This window comes from Macadamia integrifolia, chromosome 11 (genome assembly GCF_013358625.1).
Source record: "Macadamia integrifolia cultivar HAES 741 chromosome 11, SCU_Mint_v3, whole genome shotgun sequence".
NCBI classification, from domain to species: Eukaryota; Viridiplantae; Streptophyta; class Magnoliopsida; order Proteales; family Proteaceae; genus Macadamia; species Macadamia integrifolia.
The window spans coordinates 29,485,116-29,506,823 of record NC_056567.1 but is presented as its reverse complement, the minus strand read 5'-3'; the positions used below and the strand labels follow the sequence as shown (position 1 = coordinate 29,506,823).

The window sequence follows — 21,708 nt, the reverse complement described above, 5'->3', positions numbered from 1 at the left end:
TTGGTAGAAGGACTTGACCCTTCGTTTTCATGTTCACACTCTTTGGATTTTGCTTGGTCGGTTTCTAGACTTTTTGTCCGTTTCCAGTGCCGGTTATATATATATATATATATATGAAATTGTCTTTTTACAAACCAATTTAACACTGTAAGCCACTTATGGAACGATTGAAAGCATCTTCAAACTAAGGGGAGGGTATTGATGTATATGAAAGTATGTGGGGGGAACTTGATATTAAGCCATAGTTCAGGGGAGGGGAGTGTAATTTCCTCAAAAAAAATATTACATGGAGAAAGTGAAATACAAACAAAGCTGCTAATGAACACAACTTATCGTTAGTGTTCTAAAATTATAGAGCATGAGATACTGAAAACACATCAGTTAAACCCTTATTCTATTAAATCACTATATGGGTTAAACGGATCGGTTTTGATGGTGTAAACAGTTTGGTTTTTACGATGTCAATTCGGTTTGAAACCGATGGGTTAAATGGTTCAAACTAAACCGACTTGTTTAGCTAACCGGTCTTAAACTTGATACCAGAATCAAACTATTTACTAAATGATTTTACGATTTCAATGTAAACAGTTCGACTCGATTTGATTTCCATAAACGATTGATGTTTCAAATTCACATCCTTGCATGAGACCCCTATGATTAAGATAATAGAAAGAGGGAAAAAAAAAAATTCTTTTAACAATAACACACTAGTGTCATGTAGAATAATTTTTCCCAATAATATTTGATTTTGTGGAAAAAAGAAAACCTTTTAATTTTAGTATTAGCAATAAAATATCACATGCAGTTTCTTAGGTATGAGTTCGAAGTTTGTAGGTTGACTATCACATGGTCACGTTTTGGATCTTAAGACAACTTTGGAGTCTCCGCAGGACATGGTTTATTCTAATTATGATCTAATTAGAAACTAATATTTTTTTAAGAAACCATTTAATAAGCTTGAAGCATTATTTAATCTCTCCCCATCAATCTCTTTCTTTATTATAATGGTGAGATGAGATTCAACCCCCATTTTTAAGTAATAACCAACCCAAAAATCTTGATAGGAAGAAAGAATGGTGAGGAAGGCATGGATGCACCTAACTCCCAACCAAAACCAAACACCTCCTTAAGTCATTCAATTACTAATCAATCAAAGCTATCCCCACACTATACATGAGAGTGAAACTTCATTATAATCACTCCTTCATCACACATTGCAATTAACGCCTTGGACCCCACCAATTTAAATAGGCCTTTCTTCTAACAATATTAGATTTATGAATAATTATTATTTAAAAAAAATATTAACTCACGTCATATCAAAATTCTCTCTCTTTCTGACAATTCATCTCTTCGTTTAAGAGATTAAAAATACAGAATTAATATCAATCGTTCTTCTTGAAATCATGCTTGCCCTCTACAAATGAATAGTATCCTATGCTTCTCATATTACAATGAACATGAACATGAAAGTTAGAAACACGTTTTGGAATTTTTTTCGAATTCATATTAGAATTGACTGTTACAGATCGTTGATTCTTGACATTTAGGATTGGATTAGGGTTTTTTTTCCCTCTATTTCGAATGATTTTTGAATAATACAGGTGATTCCCAGGATCGATCCGGATCTCAATTCTTGTTTTTAAAACCTTGATTAGAATTCAATTAATAAAAAAACCCAGATTAGAATTTTATTAAAAAAATGATTAGAAGATGTGTTCATCAAAAAGAGGAAAAGAAATGAAAAAGTAAATAAGTATTATAAGAAGTCGTCAAATCACGTATAAGTCCACATCATTTTTTGATCGCAACAATTAAAAAAGAAGAGTTTTTTTACGCATTCAACGTTCAAACTCCGTTATCTCCCTCTTGGGTAGACAGCAGACTTGGGTCTCTCTCTCCTATCTTCTTCTAATAAGCGAAGAGTTGGTCAACAAAACCTCCCAACTCACAGTCAAAACATGCTAGACATCCCCCAAGATTTAACAAAATGGTGTCTGAAAAAATTGTGGGGGTTTATGGGTCATGAGATTTGGTTCTTATATGCCATTCAAGTATTAAGATTTGTAGAGAGGGAGTCGGAGTGAATTTTGGGGTTTTTTAAGACTTCTGAATTGGATTTTGGAGTATTTAGCGAGAGAGAGAGAGACCAAGCGGGGTAGTTCCCAACTACTACAGGAGAGAAGATAAACAGGTGGGCAGGTGACACGTGAAGGCCTCATTAAAGCCGTTAGTACCCATTCCCTCTGTCCAAAATTCTTTAGCTCAAGCTTTACACGATAGACATTTGATTCCTGAGACAAAAAATCTTCTTAGACTCAAAGCTCTCATGAACTTGAAGGCGGTATTGGAAATCTGATTCTGGGTTTCTTCAGATTTCTTGTTTCGCTTCCTCTTCTTGGAGGTTAGTTGACCCAATTCTCCATCTGGTTGCTGTATCTGCTTCTGAGCTGCAATGCTTGGTTCCCTTATTTATTTTAATTTTCTTGTTCATAGTTTCTCCTTGACTCTTCCGTCTGACTACAACAGGGGTGTATGGATTTTGTTCTGACATCACTAAAATGTATTGATGTCTTGATGGGTTGTTTGCATTCTCTACACAATTCATGGTTTTGTATGGGTTTGGAGATCTGAGAGGTGTTTTAGAATGTGATCCTGTTGAATTGCTCCGTTTTAAATTTTTATGACTACTGAGATTTTGAAGATTATGTCTTTTCCGTACTTTCAAGCTTTCAATTTTGCTCATCCTATAAAAGAGCCAACTTTTCATGTACGCTCCTTTTCCATGCTTCATATTGCTTCTCTTTATAAGCCCAGGTTCCGTTCTTCTCCAGCAGAGAACCCTTTTCGTCTTTTAAATTTTTCGTTTTCTTTAGTTGGTATGATTTCTCTTTTGAAGCTCTGTTCTTTTTCAGTTGATTCGGGTGAGAGTGCTACACGAAGTTGAATTGAATTCACCCTTGCAAAGCCTCACTTCAGCATTAAATTCAGAACTTCTAAATAAACTTTTGACTTGAGATGGTTGCACAAAATTTTAATAGGGGATAAAGTAAACCAGTGATTAAGTTCAGTACTAAACTGCCTATACTTGGAATTGAACTTGTTGATAATATTCTATAGGTGCAGCATGTTTGAATCTCAGAAGGTTCCTCCAATGGCTGGAGTTTTGCGTGGCAAAGGGGTCATAAATGGCACAGTCCCAAGGCATGCAGCTGCATCAACTGTTAATGAGTTCTGCTATGCTCTTGGTGGGAAGAATCCAATCCACAGCATTTTAATAGCAAACAATGGAATGGCAGCAGTGAAGTTTATGCGCAGTGTCAGGACATGGGCCTATGAGACCTTTGGAACTGAGAAGGCAATCCTTTTGGTGGCCATGGCTACCCCAGAGGACATGAGAATCAATGCTGAGCATATCCGAATTGCTGATCAGTTTGTGGAAGTTCCTGGTGGGACCAACAATAACAACTATGCCAATGTGCAGCTCATTGTGGAGGTGCGTATTCATATTGCATTCATGTATCTTTCTGATAATTGATTGCATAATTGCTGAATTATTTTGAAGAAATGAGGAGACAAGAAAAATTGAAAGAGTGATGAATTTCTAATTGAGAGATAAAGTGTAAAATGCCTTATCTGGCAAATTTTGATTATGTTATTTATTATCTGGACTTTAAATGGTTAGGAAACTCTAACTGGAAGACCTAAAGAGTAAAACTAGCAAAAGGTTGATGAATTTGTAAGTAAGAAAAATAACTTCAGTCAGTTCCTACACAAGCACAATCTGGGAAAATTAACCATCTATGATTTTCCACCAGTTCTGGTTTTTGTTACTATGCTTCTTGTTAGGTAGCTGAGTAGCATTTGGTTTTATCTGATTTCTGTTTCTTTTGGTGTTTAATTGGTTAAATTAAATTCTGAACTTCAGTATACCTGTTTTATATTTTAGTATGATTGCTCTAAGCATTTTCGGATCTTCAGATGGCAGAGATAACACATGTTCATGCGGTTTGGCCCGGTTGGGGCCATGCATCAGAGAACCCCGAGCTGCCTGATGCACTGAAATCAAAGGGTATTATATTCCTGGGGCCACCTGCTGAATCAATGGGAGCATTGGGTGATAAGATTGGTTCATCACTAATTGCTCAAGCAGCAGGGGTACCAACACTTCCATGGAGTGGATCTCATGTGAGTCTTATTTTCTGTTTTGTCCTAATTCTTCATTTGTGGGAGGTATTTCAGAGTCAGTGCTCTAAGATTTCCTCTTCCAGGTGAGAATTCCTACAGAGAGTTGCTTGGATTCAATCCCTGATGATATCTACCGGGAAGCATGTGTATATACAACAGAGGAGGCACTGGCTAGCTGTCAGGTGGTGGGTTACCCTGCAATGATAAAGGCATCTTGGGGTGGTGGCGGTAAAGGCATAAGAAAGGTTTCTCTCGTACTTATATAGGGACTTTCTTGGATGACTCTACTTCATTTCTTGCTGAAGCACCATATACTAATACAAATAAACAATCATGTTAATCCTAATGCAAATGTGAGTTTTCCAAAAAATTTTGCATGTCATCAGTATGGTAGGGAACTTGCATTGGAGCACATGGGCCTACTACTCATGTTTGAATTAACACTTTCCTGTTCACTTTTAACCATTCAGGTTCATAATGATGATGAAGTCAAGGCATTGTTCAAGCAAGTTCAGGGTGAGGTTCCTGGTTCTCCAATATTTATAATGAAGGTTGCTTCCCAGGTGAGATCAACTTCCATTTCCACCCGTTCAATGGAAGAATTCTTTTTCCTTGAATTTGGAATCGGTTGAAATACTATCTTGATGATAATTTGGGTTTCCTCAGAGCCGGCATTTAGAAGTCCAGCTTCTTTGTGATCAGCATGGCAATGTTGCAGCTTTACATAGCCGTGATTGTAGTGTTCAGAGGCGGCACCAAAAGGTAAATTTTCCATAGATGCTTGCCATGTATTCCTTAGATGCTTGCCATGTATCTAACTTTCCTCTTGATTCATTGGTACAAGCATACTCGCATTACAATTTGGGTTTTGTATTTATTTTAATTCCTTTCTCCCTTTGAGAAAATGGTCCCCAAGCATCCTTATGAGCTTACTGTCATTGCAATGTGTTGATCCAATATTTTATGTTGAATAGATCATTGAGGAGGGTCCGATTACAGTAGCGCCTCCAGAAACAGTGAAGGAGCTGGAGCAGGCAGCTAGAAGGCTAGCTAAGTGCGTGAATTATATTGGTGCTGCTACTGTTGAGTATCTATATAGTATGGACACTGGCGAGTATTATTTCTTAGAACTCAACCCCCGATTACAGGTTAGTGGTTCTTTGTGTGTTCTGTTTTCAAGAGAAATTAGTGCAGCTTCTGTGCTACATATCTTAGAAACAATAAGAGCTGATTACATTACGCTGTTGGAACTTGGAAGGTGATTACTGTCTAGTGGTGTTAAGGTGGTTTCATATACTGCGCATCTGATGAATATGTTAATCTTGATAATCTACTAGGGATAAAAATGAACTAGTGAGATGCTTCCACCATCCACTTGATCTTAATTTTTGACTATGACAACAACTGGTGAATGGCTCAGAAGTTGACTCTCAACCAAATAGTTAGTATGAGGTCAATTTATTGACTAGGGGATATCTTAGGTGGAACCTCTGAGCAGTGGGGCCTCAGACATCCAGCATATGTTCCATGTGTTTGGCACGGGGTTGGGTTATGGACATTTCCGTCGTTTGTCTATTGAGGTTTAATTGATTCACCTGATTCATATACACTTGTCTATATTGAACAGGTTTTGTTGAGTTCTCATTGAGTTTTCTCGTTAAATCCTTATTCTATTTCTTTTTAAATTTGTTAAACTATGCAATTCAGGTGGAGCATCCTGTCACCGAGTGGATTGCTGAAATCAATCTTCCAGCGGCTCAAGTTGCTGTTGGAATGGGAATTCCTCTCTGGCAGGTTCCTGGTATGGTCATACTTATCTACAATGTGCTGTTTTAGCCCACATTATCTCAATGGTGAACTTTACAATGATCACATTTTGTGTTGCTATTCTTCTCCTAAACAGAAATAAGGAGGTTTTATGGAATGGAACATGGTGGAGGATATGATGCTTGGAAGAGAACTTCCATTGTGGCCACTCCATTTGATTTTGACAAGGCGCAGTCTGTCAAACCGAAAGGTCATTGTGTAGCTGTGCGTGTAACAAGTGAAGACCCAGATGATGGTTTCAAGCCTACTAGTGGGAAAGTACTGGTTAGTCCTCTGATAGCAAGATATTCCTCTTCTTTTCTGAATTTGAATTTTATGATGAACCTAATTAGAATCGTTTGAATTTTGCAGGAACTGAGTTTTAAAAGCAAACCAAATGTGTGGGCATACTTTTCTGTCAAGGTTTGTCTTCAGATAATGTATGCAGATGGCTTAACTTTCATACTTGAAGGTTTGACATTAACAGTGGCTAATGTAACATCACTATGATTTGCAGTCTGGTGGCGGCATACATGAATTCTCCGATTCTCAATTTGGTAAGCCATTGTTGCGTTGCACAGTGCACAAACTCAAGTGGCCCATTTTCTAAGAAAAATTGTGATATCATTAGTTCCTTGTGCTCAAAACCTTGAGTAAAATACATAGCTTGGATGACTTACATGGGTCTGCATGACTTGAAGTGGGGAAAAAGGGAGGCAAATGAACTCAAATATAGATCTGGAATATCTTAGAGCTTTAGATGCCTCCCAAAACTCTCCAGAGAATGTTCTTTCTTTTATATTTTGGTTTTGCTACAGTAATTTGTTCATAAATCATGTGTATGCGGTGAGTTTTCCATCTAATCATGTAATTGACTTAAGGCACCCAACCTCAGGTAATGTTATGTTATTTGTGTTTTCAGACAATGAACTAGAATCCTCCGGTGTGTAGGTATGGATATGGATATGAAATCGAAAATTGGATTCAATTTTCAGTTCTCAAATACTTGGACATGAATATGCATACCATATTCCTTCTGACACAGTTCGAATTTTAGTTTTTCTAAACTATTATTATTTTCATTGCATACTCCTAAAAGGTTCAATGGAGCTTCTGATATGTTAAACTTCATTTTGGTTGGACTTTCGTAATAAACTCCTTGCTTATTTTCGTTGGCAACATACTATGAACACGTGAGTTAAGATTAACAAATTTGAATCAGGGGAAACATGTATTCTAGAAACATCATGCAGTATTAGTTGCAACATTGTATGGTCTTGATAACTTGACCTGGGTGCGCCGTGCGATAACCATGTTTAAGTAAGCTGCGATAGATGATATCTGTCTCTAATTCAGTAAATATGATTTCAGGACATGTTTTTGCTTTCGGAGAGTCAAGGGCTCTGGCCATTGCAAATATGGTTCTTGGGCTCAAGGAAATCCAAATTCGGGGAGAAATTCGAACAAATGTTGATTACACCATTGATCTTTTACATGTAAAGTTCTTATCCTTTAAGGATACTGTTCTTTGAACTTTCTAATTGGAATTTTTAACCCTGTGAGAAAGAGATGAGTTCAAATAAAACATTTTAATGCAGGCTTCGGAGTACAGGAACAACAAAATCCATACTGGCTGGCTGGACAGCAGAATTGCTATGAGGGTGAGAGCAGAGAGGCCTCCTTGGTACCTCTCAGTTGTTGGCGGGGCTCTTTATAAAGCATCAACCAGCAGTGCTACCTTGGTTTCTGATTATATTGGTTATCTTGAGAAGGGACAAATCCCACCCAAGGTGATGTGCTATCCATACCTTGCTTATTGGGCATTTTGTAATTTAGTATTTTTACTAAAACTAGTTTTTCTTATTTGCAGCATATATCACTTGTTAACTCTCAGTTTTCGTTGAACATTGAAGGGAGCAAATACACTGTAAGTGTGCAAATAATAACTGTGGCCAAAAAGTGCTAATTATCTTTTTCAAAGCATGTTAAATTTTAGTTCATTGAACTCTTTAATAGCACTTTACTAAGTTCGTGGAATGTTTTTCTCTAGATTGAAATGGTGAGAGGAGGACCAGGAAGCTATAGGTTGAGGATGAACCAGTCAGAGATAGAAGCAGAGATACATACTTTGCGTGATGGGGGTCTACTGATGCAGGCAAGTGTTTGGTTTCTCTTGTCATGTTACGCTCTTTGCTTTTTGTGTAGGTTATACACAAATTTTGTGTAAACTTTGCTGTTGGATTTCATCTCCAGCTACTTATTTTGATAATAACTTTCCATGGGCTCTCACTTGTTGTAGATGGTAGAAAGCTTAGGCTGCCAGTGTGAAGACACAGATACAAGTCTGACGGCAGCCGCATTGTGAGGGAAAAAAAGGCCAAAGGTTATGGCTGAGCCCAATCCAACACACCCACCTGCAAAAGCAGGACTTGTTCCGGATTATAGCCCTTTTTATAAGCTTCAATGTTTATATAAAGTAGGGACCTAGCTACTCCTCCCCATAGTGCATAGTTTTATATCTAATATCTGGTAGTTTATAGTGAGACCTAGATATTGAATACAGATATAAACTGTTAGAATTTCCTACAGTATTTCTTTATTTAGGAGACAGCCCTATAATTTTAATGAAATGACGAAAATTTAAAGGATACTTTCAAGATAGACACGAGAAGCTCTGTAAGTTGGTTTGTAATCTCTAGTAAACAATCATGTCTGTGCTAACCACTCCGACGAGGTCATCTTGGCCTTCCTCTTTTTCCTCTTACCCTCCAATTTGCACCACGTGGCTCATTCTTTTAGTTATTCAGTGGTCTTGTTCTACTTGCCTAACCGTTTCAAATGGCTATTTTGCAAATTGTATTGTTGCTACTACTCTTTAAGTTTCCTCAGATTTTTTGTTAATGATTCTGTCCTTCCTAGATTTGCCACTGATCCATCCCAGTCAGGGGTGGCAACAGGTCGTTTCAATTCTTGTTCTGGTCGAATGCACCTTGACCTGAACACACCTGAATATTAATTGGGTCATTCAGCCCTACGTGAATGTGACATGTTTTTTTTTCTTTTGGGTTGACACAAAAATGGCAAAATTTGACATGAAACAACAGTTTTTTTTGCCAAATTATAAAATATGACAAAACCAAATCATGCAAAATCTATATCTCTTTTCAGATGCAGGAGCCATTTATGTAATGAAAAGCATTTAGGTTCTTCCTTTCAGAATGATTTGTTTTTTGGAAGGGGGGGGGGGTGTGGAGACTTTAAAGCACACATGAGCAATTGTGTAAGAAATGATGATATAAATTAGACCAGCGTTCTGATGCGTAACTACATTTGCTGCAGTTGGATGGAAATAGCCATGTGATATATGCAGAGGAAGAGGCAGCTGGTACTCGCCTTCTCATTGATGGAAGGACTTGCTTGTTGCAGGTACTGCTAATTATTCTTTTACCTTGCTATTCCTTTATATTTAGGCTGGCTATCATATGAGATTAATGTCTTTGTTTTCTCCAGAATGATCATGATCCATCGAAGTTAGTTGCAGAGACACCGTGCAAGCTGCTTCGTTTCTTAGTTCAGGATGGGAGCCATGTTGAAGCTGACGCACCATATGCCGAAGTTGAGGTTATGAAAATGTGCATGCCACTTCTACTACCAGCTTCTGGAGTTATCCATTTCAAGATGTCAGAAGGTCAGGCAATGCAGGTAAAATCATTTTCCATCTCAGTGGATGAACTTTTCAGTTATTTACTTATTTCCTTTTAATCCTGGCTTTAACTTATAATTATAATTCACTTCCTTGAAGGCTGGTGACCTTATAGCAAGGCTTGATCTAGATGACCCATCAGCTGTAAGGAAGGCTGAGCCTTTCACTGGGAGCTTTCCTGTGCTGGGGCCTCCTACTGCTGTCTCTGGAAAGGTTCATCAGAGATGTGCTGCAAGTCTAAATGCTGCTCGTATGATTCTTGCAGGCTACGACCATAACATTGACGAAGTAAGTACCTGGGTGCCTTGCACAGTACCATCTGTGTACAAGTGTTTTAATGGTATTGAGAACCTCTGTATTTGTCTTCAAATTAGTTTGATCCTTTAGCTACTACGATTGGGAAGCCATCCATGATCTCATTCGTTGAATGCATAGGCCATTTTCCTTGCCTGCTAGTCATTGTGTTTCTTGTCTTTTTCAGGTAGTACAAGAATTGCTCAACTGCTTGGATAGTCCAGAACTACCTTTCCTTCAGTGGCAAGAGTGCATGGCTGTTCTGGCAACTCGCCTTCCAAAAGATCTCAGAAATGAGGTTGATACTTCTTTTTTACTTTTGTCCCCCCTCCCCCCCCCTTTTGTGTTCTTGAGATTGGTTTTTCACATTGTTGAAAGTTTTGGACTGAGTTAATTTACTTTTGTTTCTATGAGAAACTCAGTTGGATGCTAAGTATAAGGAGTATGAAAGGATTTCAGACTCCCAGAAGAATGTTGATTTCCCAGCCAAATTATTGCGGAGTATTCTTGAGGTTGGTTTCCTGTTTCAATTTCTTCTTACATCCTTATTTTCTTTGAAAAGAAATATAAATTTTGTTTATTTATAGAGATGTTTCTCTCCAGGCACATCTCCTGTCCTGCCCAGACAAAGAAAAAGCAACCCAGGAGAGGCTTGTGGAACCTCTGACGAGTCTTGTGAAATCTTACGAGGGTGGAAGAGAGAGTCATGCTCGTGTTATTGTTCAGTCTCTTTTTGAGGAATATCTCTCTATTGAAGAATTATTTAGTGACAATATTCAGGTAGTTTTTCCAATATATACAATGGTATCCTTTGATCATTGTTTCCTGAATTATGTGGCTTTGAAAGCCAAGGGACTCATAGTTGCATTAAGTCTTTTATTTTTAGACTGAAAAAGGAAAGGAAAATCGAAGAACATAAGGAGTTTCTTGGCATGGTCAAACAAAATAATGAAACTAAAGGAACTTAAACAGAATGGAGGTGGGTATTTTATATTTCAGCGCACCAAATGGGAAATACTTTGGTCATCCTTTCCACTGTTTAGAAGGTATTTAATGTTATGAGTCCTATGACTGATGGTTCTCCTTGGAGTGAGGCTGTAGGAAAATACTCTGAGGTTCAACCTTAGAGGCTTATGTCTGTAGTGTTAATTGCACACTAGATGCAGATGTAATGCCTTAGTACTCCTTATGTTGGGGCTTTTGCACCAAGCATAAATAAAAATAATTTGTCACAATTATTTAATTATTTACCCTTTCTGTGTTACTTGTGGATAAAGGGAAGAAAGTTTTCTTGTTTGAACTGGTAGTTTGTTCATTATGTGTACCATATTTAGAAAATTTTAAAACTATTTTGGGGCTTTATTTCATATTAAGAGATTCTCTATGTTGGAGAGTTTTATAGTTTCTAACCTGCATAGCTTTCTGTTGCTTCAGCATTATTTGTAGTTGAAGACGGCCTTTTCTTAACCTTTTGATGGCAGATAACCAAATGTTACTATTTTTCGATAGTTGATGCTTTTCCTGTTGTCTCTTAACCCCAACCTTAGCTCCTTTGGTCACCTTTTTTTCATTTTTCCTAACCAGAAGTTGCTTCTCCCTTTGTCGAAATTTTCTTTATGCTGATTCAGTTTAATGGTAGATTTTTCTTTTTCTTCACCCCCTCCCAATCTTTATCTGCTGTAAAATTTGACAAATATGCATGTCTTAAGCATTTTGTTTCCTAATTAACATATTTTTTAGACTTGTTGCTTGGTCTATTGGCTAATGCTTAAATTTAAACCCAAAATTCAGAGCAGAGACCTATTTAGGGCCTTTGTGGGGGAACTGAGAAAAATCTGAGCTGCATTTTCCTTCTTGATTTTGATGGTCCTAAATTCCAATGTCTTTTCTTTCTACAGGCTGATGTCATTGAACGTCTCCGACTTCAATATAAGAAAGATCTTCTGAAGGTGGTGGACATTGTGCTTTCTCATCAGGTATCTTCAATGATTTTATGTTGTCATTGGTTTCTTTCTAGACTTATATCATTTATTTGCTTCCCTAGATATTTTTGTAGTTGCTCCTTTTAACAGTGTAACACATATGTTTGTTGCTTTGCAGGGTGTTCGGAGCAAAAATAAGCTAATATTGCGACTCATGGAAGCATTGGTTTACCCTAATCCCGCTGCATACCGGGATAAACTTATACATTTTTCTGCTCTTAACCATACAGTTTATGCTGAGGTCGGTAACTCAACTCAATTATTGAATGTATATTGTTTTTATGCTGCTGCTACCTTTTATATAAGAGAAATCTAAATGCAAGTCATGACAATTCTTTTGTGAGGAAGGGATTTGTTTTTGCTGATGTTCGGATGATTTTCTCTTGTTCATTAATTTTGTGTTGCTTCAGTTTTTTCTTAAAATATTGTAACCTCCTCAATCAGATAACGGACAGAAAGAAGTTCTGAAGTCCAATTGCATATTTTTGTCCTTTCTGCAGTTGGCATTAAAGGCAGGCCAACTGCTTGAACAAACAAAACTGAGTGAACTTCGTTCAACCATTGCAAGAAGCCTTTCAGAGCTAGAGATGTTTACAGAAGAAGGTGAAAATATGGATACTCCTCGGAGAAAAAGTGCCATTAATGAAAGGATGGAGGATCTTGTGAGTGCTCCTTTGGCAGTGGAAGATGCGCTTGTGGGTCTGTTCGATCACGGTGACCACACTCTTCAAAGGCGGGTGGTGGAGACTTATGTCCGTAGGCTGTACCAGGTACTATGGTTTTATCCCTTGTCTTTCGTTAATCCAGTTTAAATTTTCATTTCACTGACTAACTAGTTTTTTCCATTCCCAGCCCTATCTTGTGAAGGGGAGTGTCAGGATGCAGTGGCATAGATCTGGTATTATTGCATCATGGGGGTTCTCTGAAGAACATATTGAGAAAATAAATGTGTTCGACAATCAAAATTCTGATAAACCAGAAGTTGAGAAAGACAGTGAGAGGAAATGGGGAGCCATGGTTATCATTAAATCTCTTCAATTTCTACCAATGGCCATTAGTGCTGCACTGAAGGAAACTAATCACAGCACTCGTGAAATGACCCCAAATGGAAACTTGGAACTAGCTAGCCATGGTAACATGCTGCATGTAGCATTGGTGGGCATCAACAACCAGATGAGTTTACTTCAGGATAGGTATGTGGTGCTTCCCATCTTCCTTTCTTCCTTTCTTCCTTTCTTCCTTTCTATCTGCATATATAATAACTACACAATCTGGTTGTTGGTTCGATCCCGAAATTGATCATCTTGTTTCTCGAATGGATTTTTTTTTTGGACTGGAACAATTGGTCAACCCCCCCCCCCTTCTCCTCGATCATGTATCAACTCCTCCAAAAATGTGAAATTCAAGAAGGGTTTCAACCCTATTTTTAGTTTCCAACATTTCCCTAGTGACAAACTCCTCTTGTGACCAAATCATTCTCTTTCTTGACACTTTCAGAAATTTAAATCCAACTTTCTGTTTCAGACAGATTTTGTGTTGCTTTTCTGGTTCTAGATATTGAAGCTTGTTTGCTTTTGTAGTAAGCACAATCTTTCACTTGCTACACAGTTCTGACGCTGTAACCTCTGATGAAAATGGTCCCTGGTCTTTTCTTCCCACGAAACATGTGCCTCACAGATTTATTTAGCCATTTTAAGTGCTGATTTAGTAATTAGTATATAGAGCCTTGAGTAATCATTATTCTCCTTATTTACTTGCAGTGGTGATGAGGATCAGGCTCAGGAAAGAATTAACAAATTGGCCAAAATTCTTAAAGAAAAGGAAGTAGGCTCAAGTCTCCGTGCTGCAGGTGTTGGGGTTATTAGTTGTATTATACAGAGGGATGAAGGGCGGGCTCCTATGAGACACTCCTTTCATTGGTCACTTGAGAAGCTCTATTATGAAGAAGAGCCTCTACTGCGTCACGTAGAACCTCCACTATCCATGTTTCTTGAACTGGTTTGTGCTTCTACTGCTCCTGACTTAACCTTTTCTTTTCTATTCTTCTCTTCTTTTTTAAGATGTATGGTGCATTTTTAGTTTATTTTTCTACATCTTAGCATATCATTATCTTCATATGTCTAATTCAGGAAAAGCTCAAAGGATATGAGAACATACAGTACACACCATCAAGAGATCGCCAGTGGCACTTGTACTCTGTTGTGGACAAGCCACAACCCATCCGAAGGATGTTTCTTCGGACCCTTGTTCGACAACCCAGCACAAATGAAGGATTCTCAATGTATCAAGGGATAGATGTGAGAATTGGCAGTGCTCAACTGGCTACATCTTTTACTTCAAGGAGCATTTTGAGGACCTTAATGGCTGCACTGGAGGAACTGGAACTACGTGTACACAATGATACTATCAAAGCTGACCACGCCCATATGTACCTGTGTATATTACGAGAGCAACAAGTAGATGATCTTGTCTCTTACTCCAGGTACTGATTTCTATATGCTTCTCTTGCATGATATGTTTCTACATGAGTTGGTTATGCCTTCCACAAAAATCTCAATTGAAGATACCCTTGCCAGGAGAATCAATTTAGATGCTGGCAAAGAAGAAGAGATTGTTGGTATGATCTTGGAAGAGCTGGCACGTGAGATCCATCTTTCTGTTGGTGTAAGAATGCATCGGCTTGGTGTTTGTGAATGGGAAGTGAAACTCTGGTTGGCATCCGCTAGACTTGCAAGTGGTGCTTGGAGAGTTGTGGTTACAAATGTGACTGGTCATACTTGCACTGTTCATGTGAGTTTCTATGCATATGTACAATGATTTAGTGCAAACTCTGATGTCATGCATTACGGAATGAGGGAAGTTGGTGAAAGTCCATTACTGAGAGTAGTTGTGATCTAGTCATAATTTCTGGGAGAGTAAGCTTCTGGATTACCTTTTCCAGCCAGAGAGTGAGCGATCACTCAGCAATGATTCCACAGGCCAGGAATGAGTACCTATCCCTTACAGGAATCAAACCAGTGTTTTCGACATGAAAATACATGTCATAACCACGGGACGAAGAATTATTACATAAACAGCCAATATATTTATCAAATCTTGGGCTAATTGTTGAGTGACCACCTCTTGATGGACAATAGCCCATTAGCATGCTGTGGCAGTCTGAATGGTTTCACATTGACCACTTGGAAGGCTGTTTTACTGCAGCGATGGACTGCCAAAGCTAGCTCACACATGCACACACACAGGCTCATGCATTCCAAAGAAAAGATAGAAGTAAGAAGATACAGGAAAATGTGCATGTAATAAAACCAAATAAATGAGATGAAATCAAATATCTGCATAGGTAGATCAAATATCTGCATAGGTAGAGCTTTAAGTTGTCCCAGTTCCTTTTCTGTTGATGCCAATAGAATAACTTCTAAAGATTCTTGAACTTGTTTTACTTTTGTACCTTTATTTGTTCCTTGCTGCTCAAGTTGTATTCATGTTGCAGATATACCGAGAAGTGGAGGATAGCAGCAAACATGAAGTGGTCTACCATTCAATTTTGTCTGTTTTAGGTCCTTTCCATGGTATGCCAGTGGCTGGACGCTATCAGCCTTTGGGAGTCCTTGACCGGAAACGTCTTCTAGCAAGGAAAAGCAGCACCACATACTGCTATGATTTCCCACTGGTGAAACCTGCAATCCTAAATTTATTCATTGCATAATGTGGTTAATTGTTGTGTAATTCATAATTTAGATCCTTTAATCTCACCTCAAGACTCTCAATTGCAGGCATTTGAGACAGCCTTGAAACGGGCATGGGTATCCCATTTACTGGGGTCTGATAAACCAATGGATAAGACTCTTATCAAAGTAACAGAGCTTATGTCTGCTGACAAACAAGGTGGCTGGGGTACTTCTCTTGTTGCTGTCGAGCGCCCACCTGGGCTTAATGATGTGGGCATGGTTGCCTGGTCTATGAAGATGTCTACTCCTGAATTCCCCAATGGAAGGACCATTCTGATTATAACAAATGATGTGACCTTCAAAGCTGGGTCCTTTGGCCCAAGAGAGGATGCTTTCTTCCTTGCTGTAACTAATCTAGCTTGCGATAAGAAGTTACCTTTGATTTATCTGGCAGCAAACTCTGGAGCCCGTATTGGTGTGGCTGAGGAGGTGAAATCTTGCTTTAGAGTTGGATGGTCTGATGAATCGAGTCCTGAACGTGGGTTTCAGTATGTCTATTTAAACCCTGAAGATTATACTCGCATTGGATCATCTGTGATAGCGCATGAGTTAAAGATGGAGACTGGAGAAACCAGATGGGTCATAGACACCATTGTTGGGAAAGAAGATGGGTTGGGAGTCGAGAACTTAACGGGTAGTGGTGCCATTGCCGGTGCTTATTCAAGGGCATACAAGGAAACATTTACATTAACCTTTGTGACTGGTCGAACAGTTGGAATAGGTGCTTACCTTGCTCGGCTTGGAATGCGGTGCATCCAGAGGCTTGATCAGCCTATAATTCTAACAGGATTCTCTGCGCTAAACAAACTTCTGGGACGGGAAGTATACAGCTCCCACATGCAGCTTGGTGGGCCTAAAATCATGGCAACCAATGGGGTTGTTCATTTGACAGTTTCAGATGATCTTGAAGGTGTTTCAGCCATTTTGAAATGGCTAAGTTATGTGCCTCCTCATGTAGGTGGGCCCCTCCCCATTTTGAGCCCCCTGGACCCCCCAGAGAGGCCTGTTGAGTACTTCCCAGAGAACTCATGTGATCCTCGTGCAGCCATCTGTGGTGCTGTGGATGGTAATGGGAAGTGGCTGGGGGGTATGTTTGACAAGGATAGCTTTGTGGAGACTCTGGAAGGTTGGGCCAGGACTGTGGTAACAGGCAGAGCAAAGCTTGGGGGGATCCCCGTGGGAATTGTTGCTGTTGAAACACAGACAATGACGCAAATTATCCCTGCAGACCCTGGTCAGCTTGATTCCCATGAGAGGGTTGTTCCTCAAGCAGGGCAAGTATGGTTTCCTGACTCTGCTACCAAGACGTCTCAGGCACTGCTAGATTTCAACAAGGAAGAACTTCCACTTTTCATTCTTGCTAACTGGAGAGGCTTCTCAGGTGGGCAAAGAGACCTCTTTGAAGGGATCCTTCAGGCTGGATCAACCATCGTTGAGAACCTTCGAACATACAATCAGCCTGTCTTTGTGTATATTCCCATGATGGGTGAGCTCCGTGGTGGGGCATGGGTTGTTGTGGACAGTAAGATCAATCCTGATCACATTGAAATGTATGCTGAAAGGACAGCCAAAGGCAATGTTCTTGAACCAGAAGGAATGATTGAGATTAAATTCCGGATGAAGGAGCTTTTGGATTGCATGGGTAGGCTTGATCAACAGCTAATCAATCTGAAGGCAAGACTTCAGAAAGCCCGAAGCAGTGGGGCTTCCAGGGAAGCAGAGGCACTACAACAGCAGATAAAATCCCGTGAGAAGCAGCTATTGCCAATATACATTCAGATCGCCACTCGATTTGCTGAATTGCATGATACTTCCCTTCGGATGGCTGCAAAGGGGGTAGTCAAACAAGTTGTTGACTGGCGTAATTCCAGGTCATTCTTTTACAAGAGGCTGCACCGCAGAGTGTCTGAGGATTCACTTATCAGAATGGTGAGAGATGCAGCTGGTGATCAGCTGTCTCATAAATTAGCAATGGATTCGATCAAAAGGTGGTTCCTGGCTTCCAAGCCCGTGGAAGTAGGAGAAGATACATGGGTAGATGATAAGGCTTTCTTAACATGGAAAGATGATCCAAGGAACTATGAGGTACAGCTGCAGGAATTGCGGGTTCAGAAAGTGGTGCGTCAACTATCAAATCTTGGTGAATCTGCATCCAATCTGCGAGCTTTGCCGCAAGGTCTTGCTGCTCTCCTGTCCAAGGTAAACTTTCAGACTGTTTTTGCTTTGTGACTTTGATACATACTTTCTTCCTCTTATGTTTCTATGTGGAAATATCTTTAAGGATTTCAAAACTGTGTAAAACGAATGCAGGTAGAGCCAACAACCCGGATGCAGTTGATTGATGAGATTCGAAAGGTCATCAGTCGATAAGAGATACAAATTTGTCATCTCAATGCCTGCGTTGAGTACTACGTATCGTCTGTACAAAATCCCCATAATGGTAGAACGCAGTTGCTATGCCTTCCAACCCAAAAATGTTCTTGCCAGCAGAATCGTAGTGCACTGGCATGAGGGAAGATGATAGGAGGGGATATTATTCATTTTCATGATCCCACAAAGTGTAAATTTTGGCAGGTGGCCATTTCATTTAGGAAGATTTTGAGATGGTCTCCATAATTTAGGAGTGATCATCCAGAATTGGCAGGTTCTTGTTCATGACCTATCAACACAGCTGATTGATTCATTGCTTAATTTCCATGATCTTTAAAGTGTCTAAAATCAATGGTATTGTTCTACTCATGAATAAAGTTGAGGTTTCTTAGTTGCTTATCGGCTTTTTGTTGTCTTCCAGAACAACTCATCCATGCTACAACCATGATTAGTCCCAGACACACATGCTGTGGCTTTGGTTAGAGTAAGTGGTGGATCTTTCCAAGAATGTTCCTAGAAATAGAGTTTGTTTGGTAAATTCTACAAATAACACCTTTCATAGAATTGTGTATGGTTGAGATGGATGAGATCAAATTAAACAGGAAGAATGGTAACATAAAATAAAAAGGAAGCTCTGATTATCCTATTATTCTGTCGATGCATTTACATTTGGGAAAAACTAGTATGAATTACAGAATGGCAGATCTGAAAAGTGGGAAATGATGAAGTCACAAGAAACAAGCTGTCACTTTTAGATAAGGATCTAAGGCATGCTTAAAATGAGGAAAAGAAGCCTGAAAGGTGGCAGCGTGGCCTCTGCCCATACATCAGGGGGCAAAATGACCTCCCCACCCCTCATAAAATGCAGAAATCATACCCTTGTTTATGCTTTTGCTTGCTCTCATTGAACATCATCACGCTCACACTGTCTTTCAGGTAACCCACTCCCCTAAAACTATATGATTCCTTTCAAATTATCCAACCATGAGATCAAGTTCAAATGACCAGGGAAAGTGTTTAGACACCCGGTCCACTCAATTAAATATATTTTCTCCTAGTTGAATAGATCTTACTAGATAATGAATATTCAGCTAAACAAAAAATGCTGGAGCTTGTAATAGTGGTTCTTCCAATTGTGTAAATGGAAAGAAATGGAATCAACAACTCTCAACTAGACAGCAATATCCTACATGGAATCAGCTACGTGGATCCTAGTAAAGTCAAAACCTAAATTATGCATGTTGCTTTTTTTCTTTTTTCTTTTTTTTTTTCCTTGGGACTGTTGTGTGGAACCAACTTATAACTTCAAAACCTATAACTGATCTTAAGCAGGAGTCAAGAGTAGGAAGATCTCAATCGGTTAAACTCTCTCTACTCAACACAACAGTCTCAAGAAAACCATCAAGTGCCTTCAGAGAAGATCCTTTCTGATTTCCATCTTCTCTCACTGAATCCCTTATCTTCTCTGCAATCTGCATGGCTTTCCTCTTCATCTCTTCCCCTTTTCCTTCCTTACTCATCACCATCTTAACAACCCTCTCCACCTCTTCCCTCCCAACCCAACTCTCCACTCCCCTAGTCAGCACCACACACACCCCCATCTCCTCTTCCATCATCTTCGAATTGTAAGCCTGTTCCGCTGCTATTGGCCACCCTATAATGGGCACCCCTTGGCTCAAGCTCTCCAACACCGAATTCCATCCACAGTGACTCAGAAAAGCTCCTGTGGATCCATGTGACAGAATCTCCAACTGAGGTGCCCATCTATGCACCACCATACCTTGATTTCTTTTTCTCACTCGCTCTTCGAACCCTTCTGGCAACCACTCTGCTCTGAACTCAGCTTTAATGTCGAACCCAATCGGATGCCTCACGACCCAGATGAACGGCTTCCCACTAAGTTCCAATCCCATTGCAAGTTCCATCATTTGGGTAGAGCTGATTGTGTTCTGAGACCCAAATGAGATGTACAGAACTGAATTTGGTGGATGAGAATCCAACCAATTGAAGCAGTTTCCCACGGCGATTCCTGGTTCCTTTCCTGAGCGTGAGAAAGACTCATCCAAAGGAGACGACGACGATGAAGAAGAACGATTGAGCAGTGATAGAGGAAGGAAAGGCCCAATCGTCCAAACAGGGAGTCCAGTGTTCTTTCTCAATGCATCAAGCCCCATAGGTTCAATCTCTTCTACGGTGTTACAAAGCATCCCATTAGAGCCCAAAAAGAGCGAGAACTGTTTCTGGTTTAATCTAACCACGAGGCCGGTACCATCTACGGCTCTCAGACTGGGATTAAGCTGTGATAGATGAAACCTGCAAGTTTCAGGGAAGCCAGGAACGGAGAATTCATCAGAGGTGGTGTTGCGGTGAGGGAGGTTCAACAATATAGAGAAATAGGCGGCGGTTCCAAAAGCTCCTCCGGTAGTGAAAGTAAAGTGAGGCGTCTCGAAGCTTCTGGCAACATTTACAGCCCAACTCATGAAAACATCAGAGATGATACAGAGAGGTGTGCGGCCTTCTTGTTGGAACATGTCGGAGATGAGTCGGTGGAAAGAAGGTTCGAGGGTCTGTGAGGCAATGAAGAGGGTAGTGATGTGAGAGGAGGGTAGAGAGTCTGTGTTTTCTGAGTTGGTTGGGAGGCCATGGTCCAAGCTGCAGAAGGGAAGCTCTGCGAAGGTGATGGTGGATGAGGGAGAGGCTGTGGATCTGAGTTGTTGGATGTTGAGAGGAGTGGAGACGATGGTGATAGTGAAGTGGGTTCGTTCCGCGATTTGCTTTGCGAGTGCTAAGAAAGGAATCATGTGGCCTCGAGCCATGAATGGGAGCATCACTATATGGGTCTTCGCTGAAGAAGAGTTCTTCATTGTTTCTTCTTAAACTGAGTTGTTTGAGTTGCTCAGAAAGCAAGCTTACAAGAGAAACATGCGAAGCTCAAATCTCTCTGAGGCGTTTGTGACATTATTTCTGCAATTTTACTCAGATGGCAAGGTTCTTTTTCTCCGCTTTCATTTGTTTTTTCTTTTCATTTTGGACAAAGTTTTCCTTTTGATGGCGAAAGAATTTTCAGTACCTGATGCTCACAGTGGGCCTGAGTGTTGGGAACGAGACACTCTCCAGCTCCAGCCACGCTGGCGCCTAATGCGGCGTCTTACGGCTAAGAGCTTCTTGGGGTGCGCGTGTCTTGAGGTGTGTGCCCGAGTATTCTCAATGCACACTGGAGAATTTTGAAGAGAATCTGCCGATGGGCCCTTTTTGAAGGGTGAGTGGTAGCTGCACTTAAGCGTCCGCTACATATAAACATCACATTTAATTGATTTCTATTGTTGATCTTTTGATAATTAATCTGAGCCGTCGATTGCCCTTATGCCTCTATTGGGTTTCTACTTTTACAGCCTGTTCCCAGTTCTGTACGAAACCTTTCTTTCACGCCTCTCTTATTCGATCACCATTCCGTGTTTAAGAATCTTTGAAGCAGAGGGGTTTTGATTTCTACAATCTCTCCAGAAGAACTTGGGTAAATCTACTCACCAGTCTCACCTGATCATCTCTATCCTTCTCTTGAAGAAAGCAATAGCGATTTTCGAGGGACAGAGGGTCCCTGTGAAAAGGAGATACCACCGGCACCATGGCAGGT

The 21,708-nt window shown here is 39.9% G+C and overlaps 2 protein-coding genes across 3 annotated transcripts; one reads left to right on the top strand and one right to left on the bottom strand.

The window, feature by feature from the left end:
• The first annotated feature begins 2,084 nt into the window (after positions 1-2,084).
• On the top strand, positions 2,085-18,473 carry LOC122093940 (acetyl-CoA carboxylase 1-like). Of its 2 annotated transcripts, none has more exons than XM_042664502.1 (31): positions 2,085-2,404; positions 3,127-3,496; positions 3,982-4,188; positions 4,272-4,433; positions 4,659-4,751; positions 4,855-4,950; positions 5,163-5,336; positions 5,896-5,989; positions 6,092-6,279; positions 6,367-6,417; positions 6,512-6,551; positions 7,366-7,490; positions 7,593-7,784; positions 7,865-7,921; positions 8,045-8,149; positions 9,334-9,420; positions 9,505-9,696; positions 9,797-9,985; positions 10,179-10,289; positions 10,414-10,503; positions 10,595-10,771; positions 11,890-11,967; positions 12,092-12,214; positions 12,474-12,743; positions 12,826-13,166; positions 13,734-13,971; positions 14,103-14,455; positions 14,550-14,763; positions 15,467-15,646; positions 15,750-17,903; positions 18,015-18,473. In XM_042664502.1, exons 2-31 carry the CDS (start codon positions 3,128-3,130, stop codon positions 18,072-18,074), a joined length of 6,810 nt encoding a protein of 2,269 aa, XP_042520436.1. In that variant the 5' UTR covers positions 2,085-2,404; position 3,127; the 3' UTR covers positions 18,075-18,473. The 2 variants fall into 2 exon arrangements, with proteins under 2 accessions (XP_042520436.1, XP_042520435.1); XM_042664501.1 differs by having other exon boundaries at positions 2,086-2,404; positions 3,121-3,496.
• Positions 18,474-18,690: 217 nt separating this feature from the next.
• Positions 18,691-21,192, bottom strand: LOC122093941 (crocetin glucosyltransferase 3-like). The gene has a single exon (XM_042664503.1). The coding sequence runs from the start codon at positions 20,936-20,938 to the stop codon at positions 19,427-19,429; it is 1,512 nt and encodes a 503-aa protein (XP_042520437.1). The 5' UTR covers positions 20,939-21,192; the 3' UTR covers positions 18,691-19,426.
• Positions 21,193-21,708: the final 516 nt, after the last annotated feature.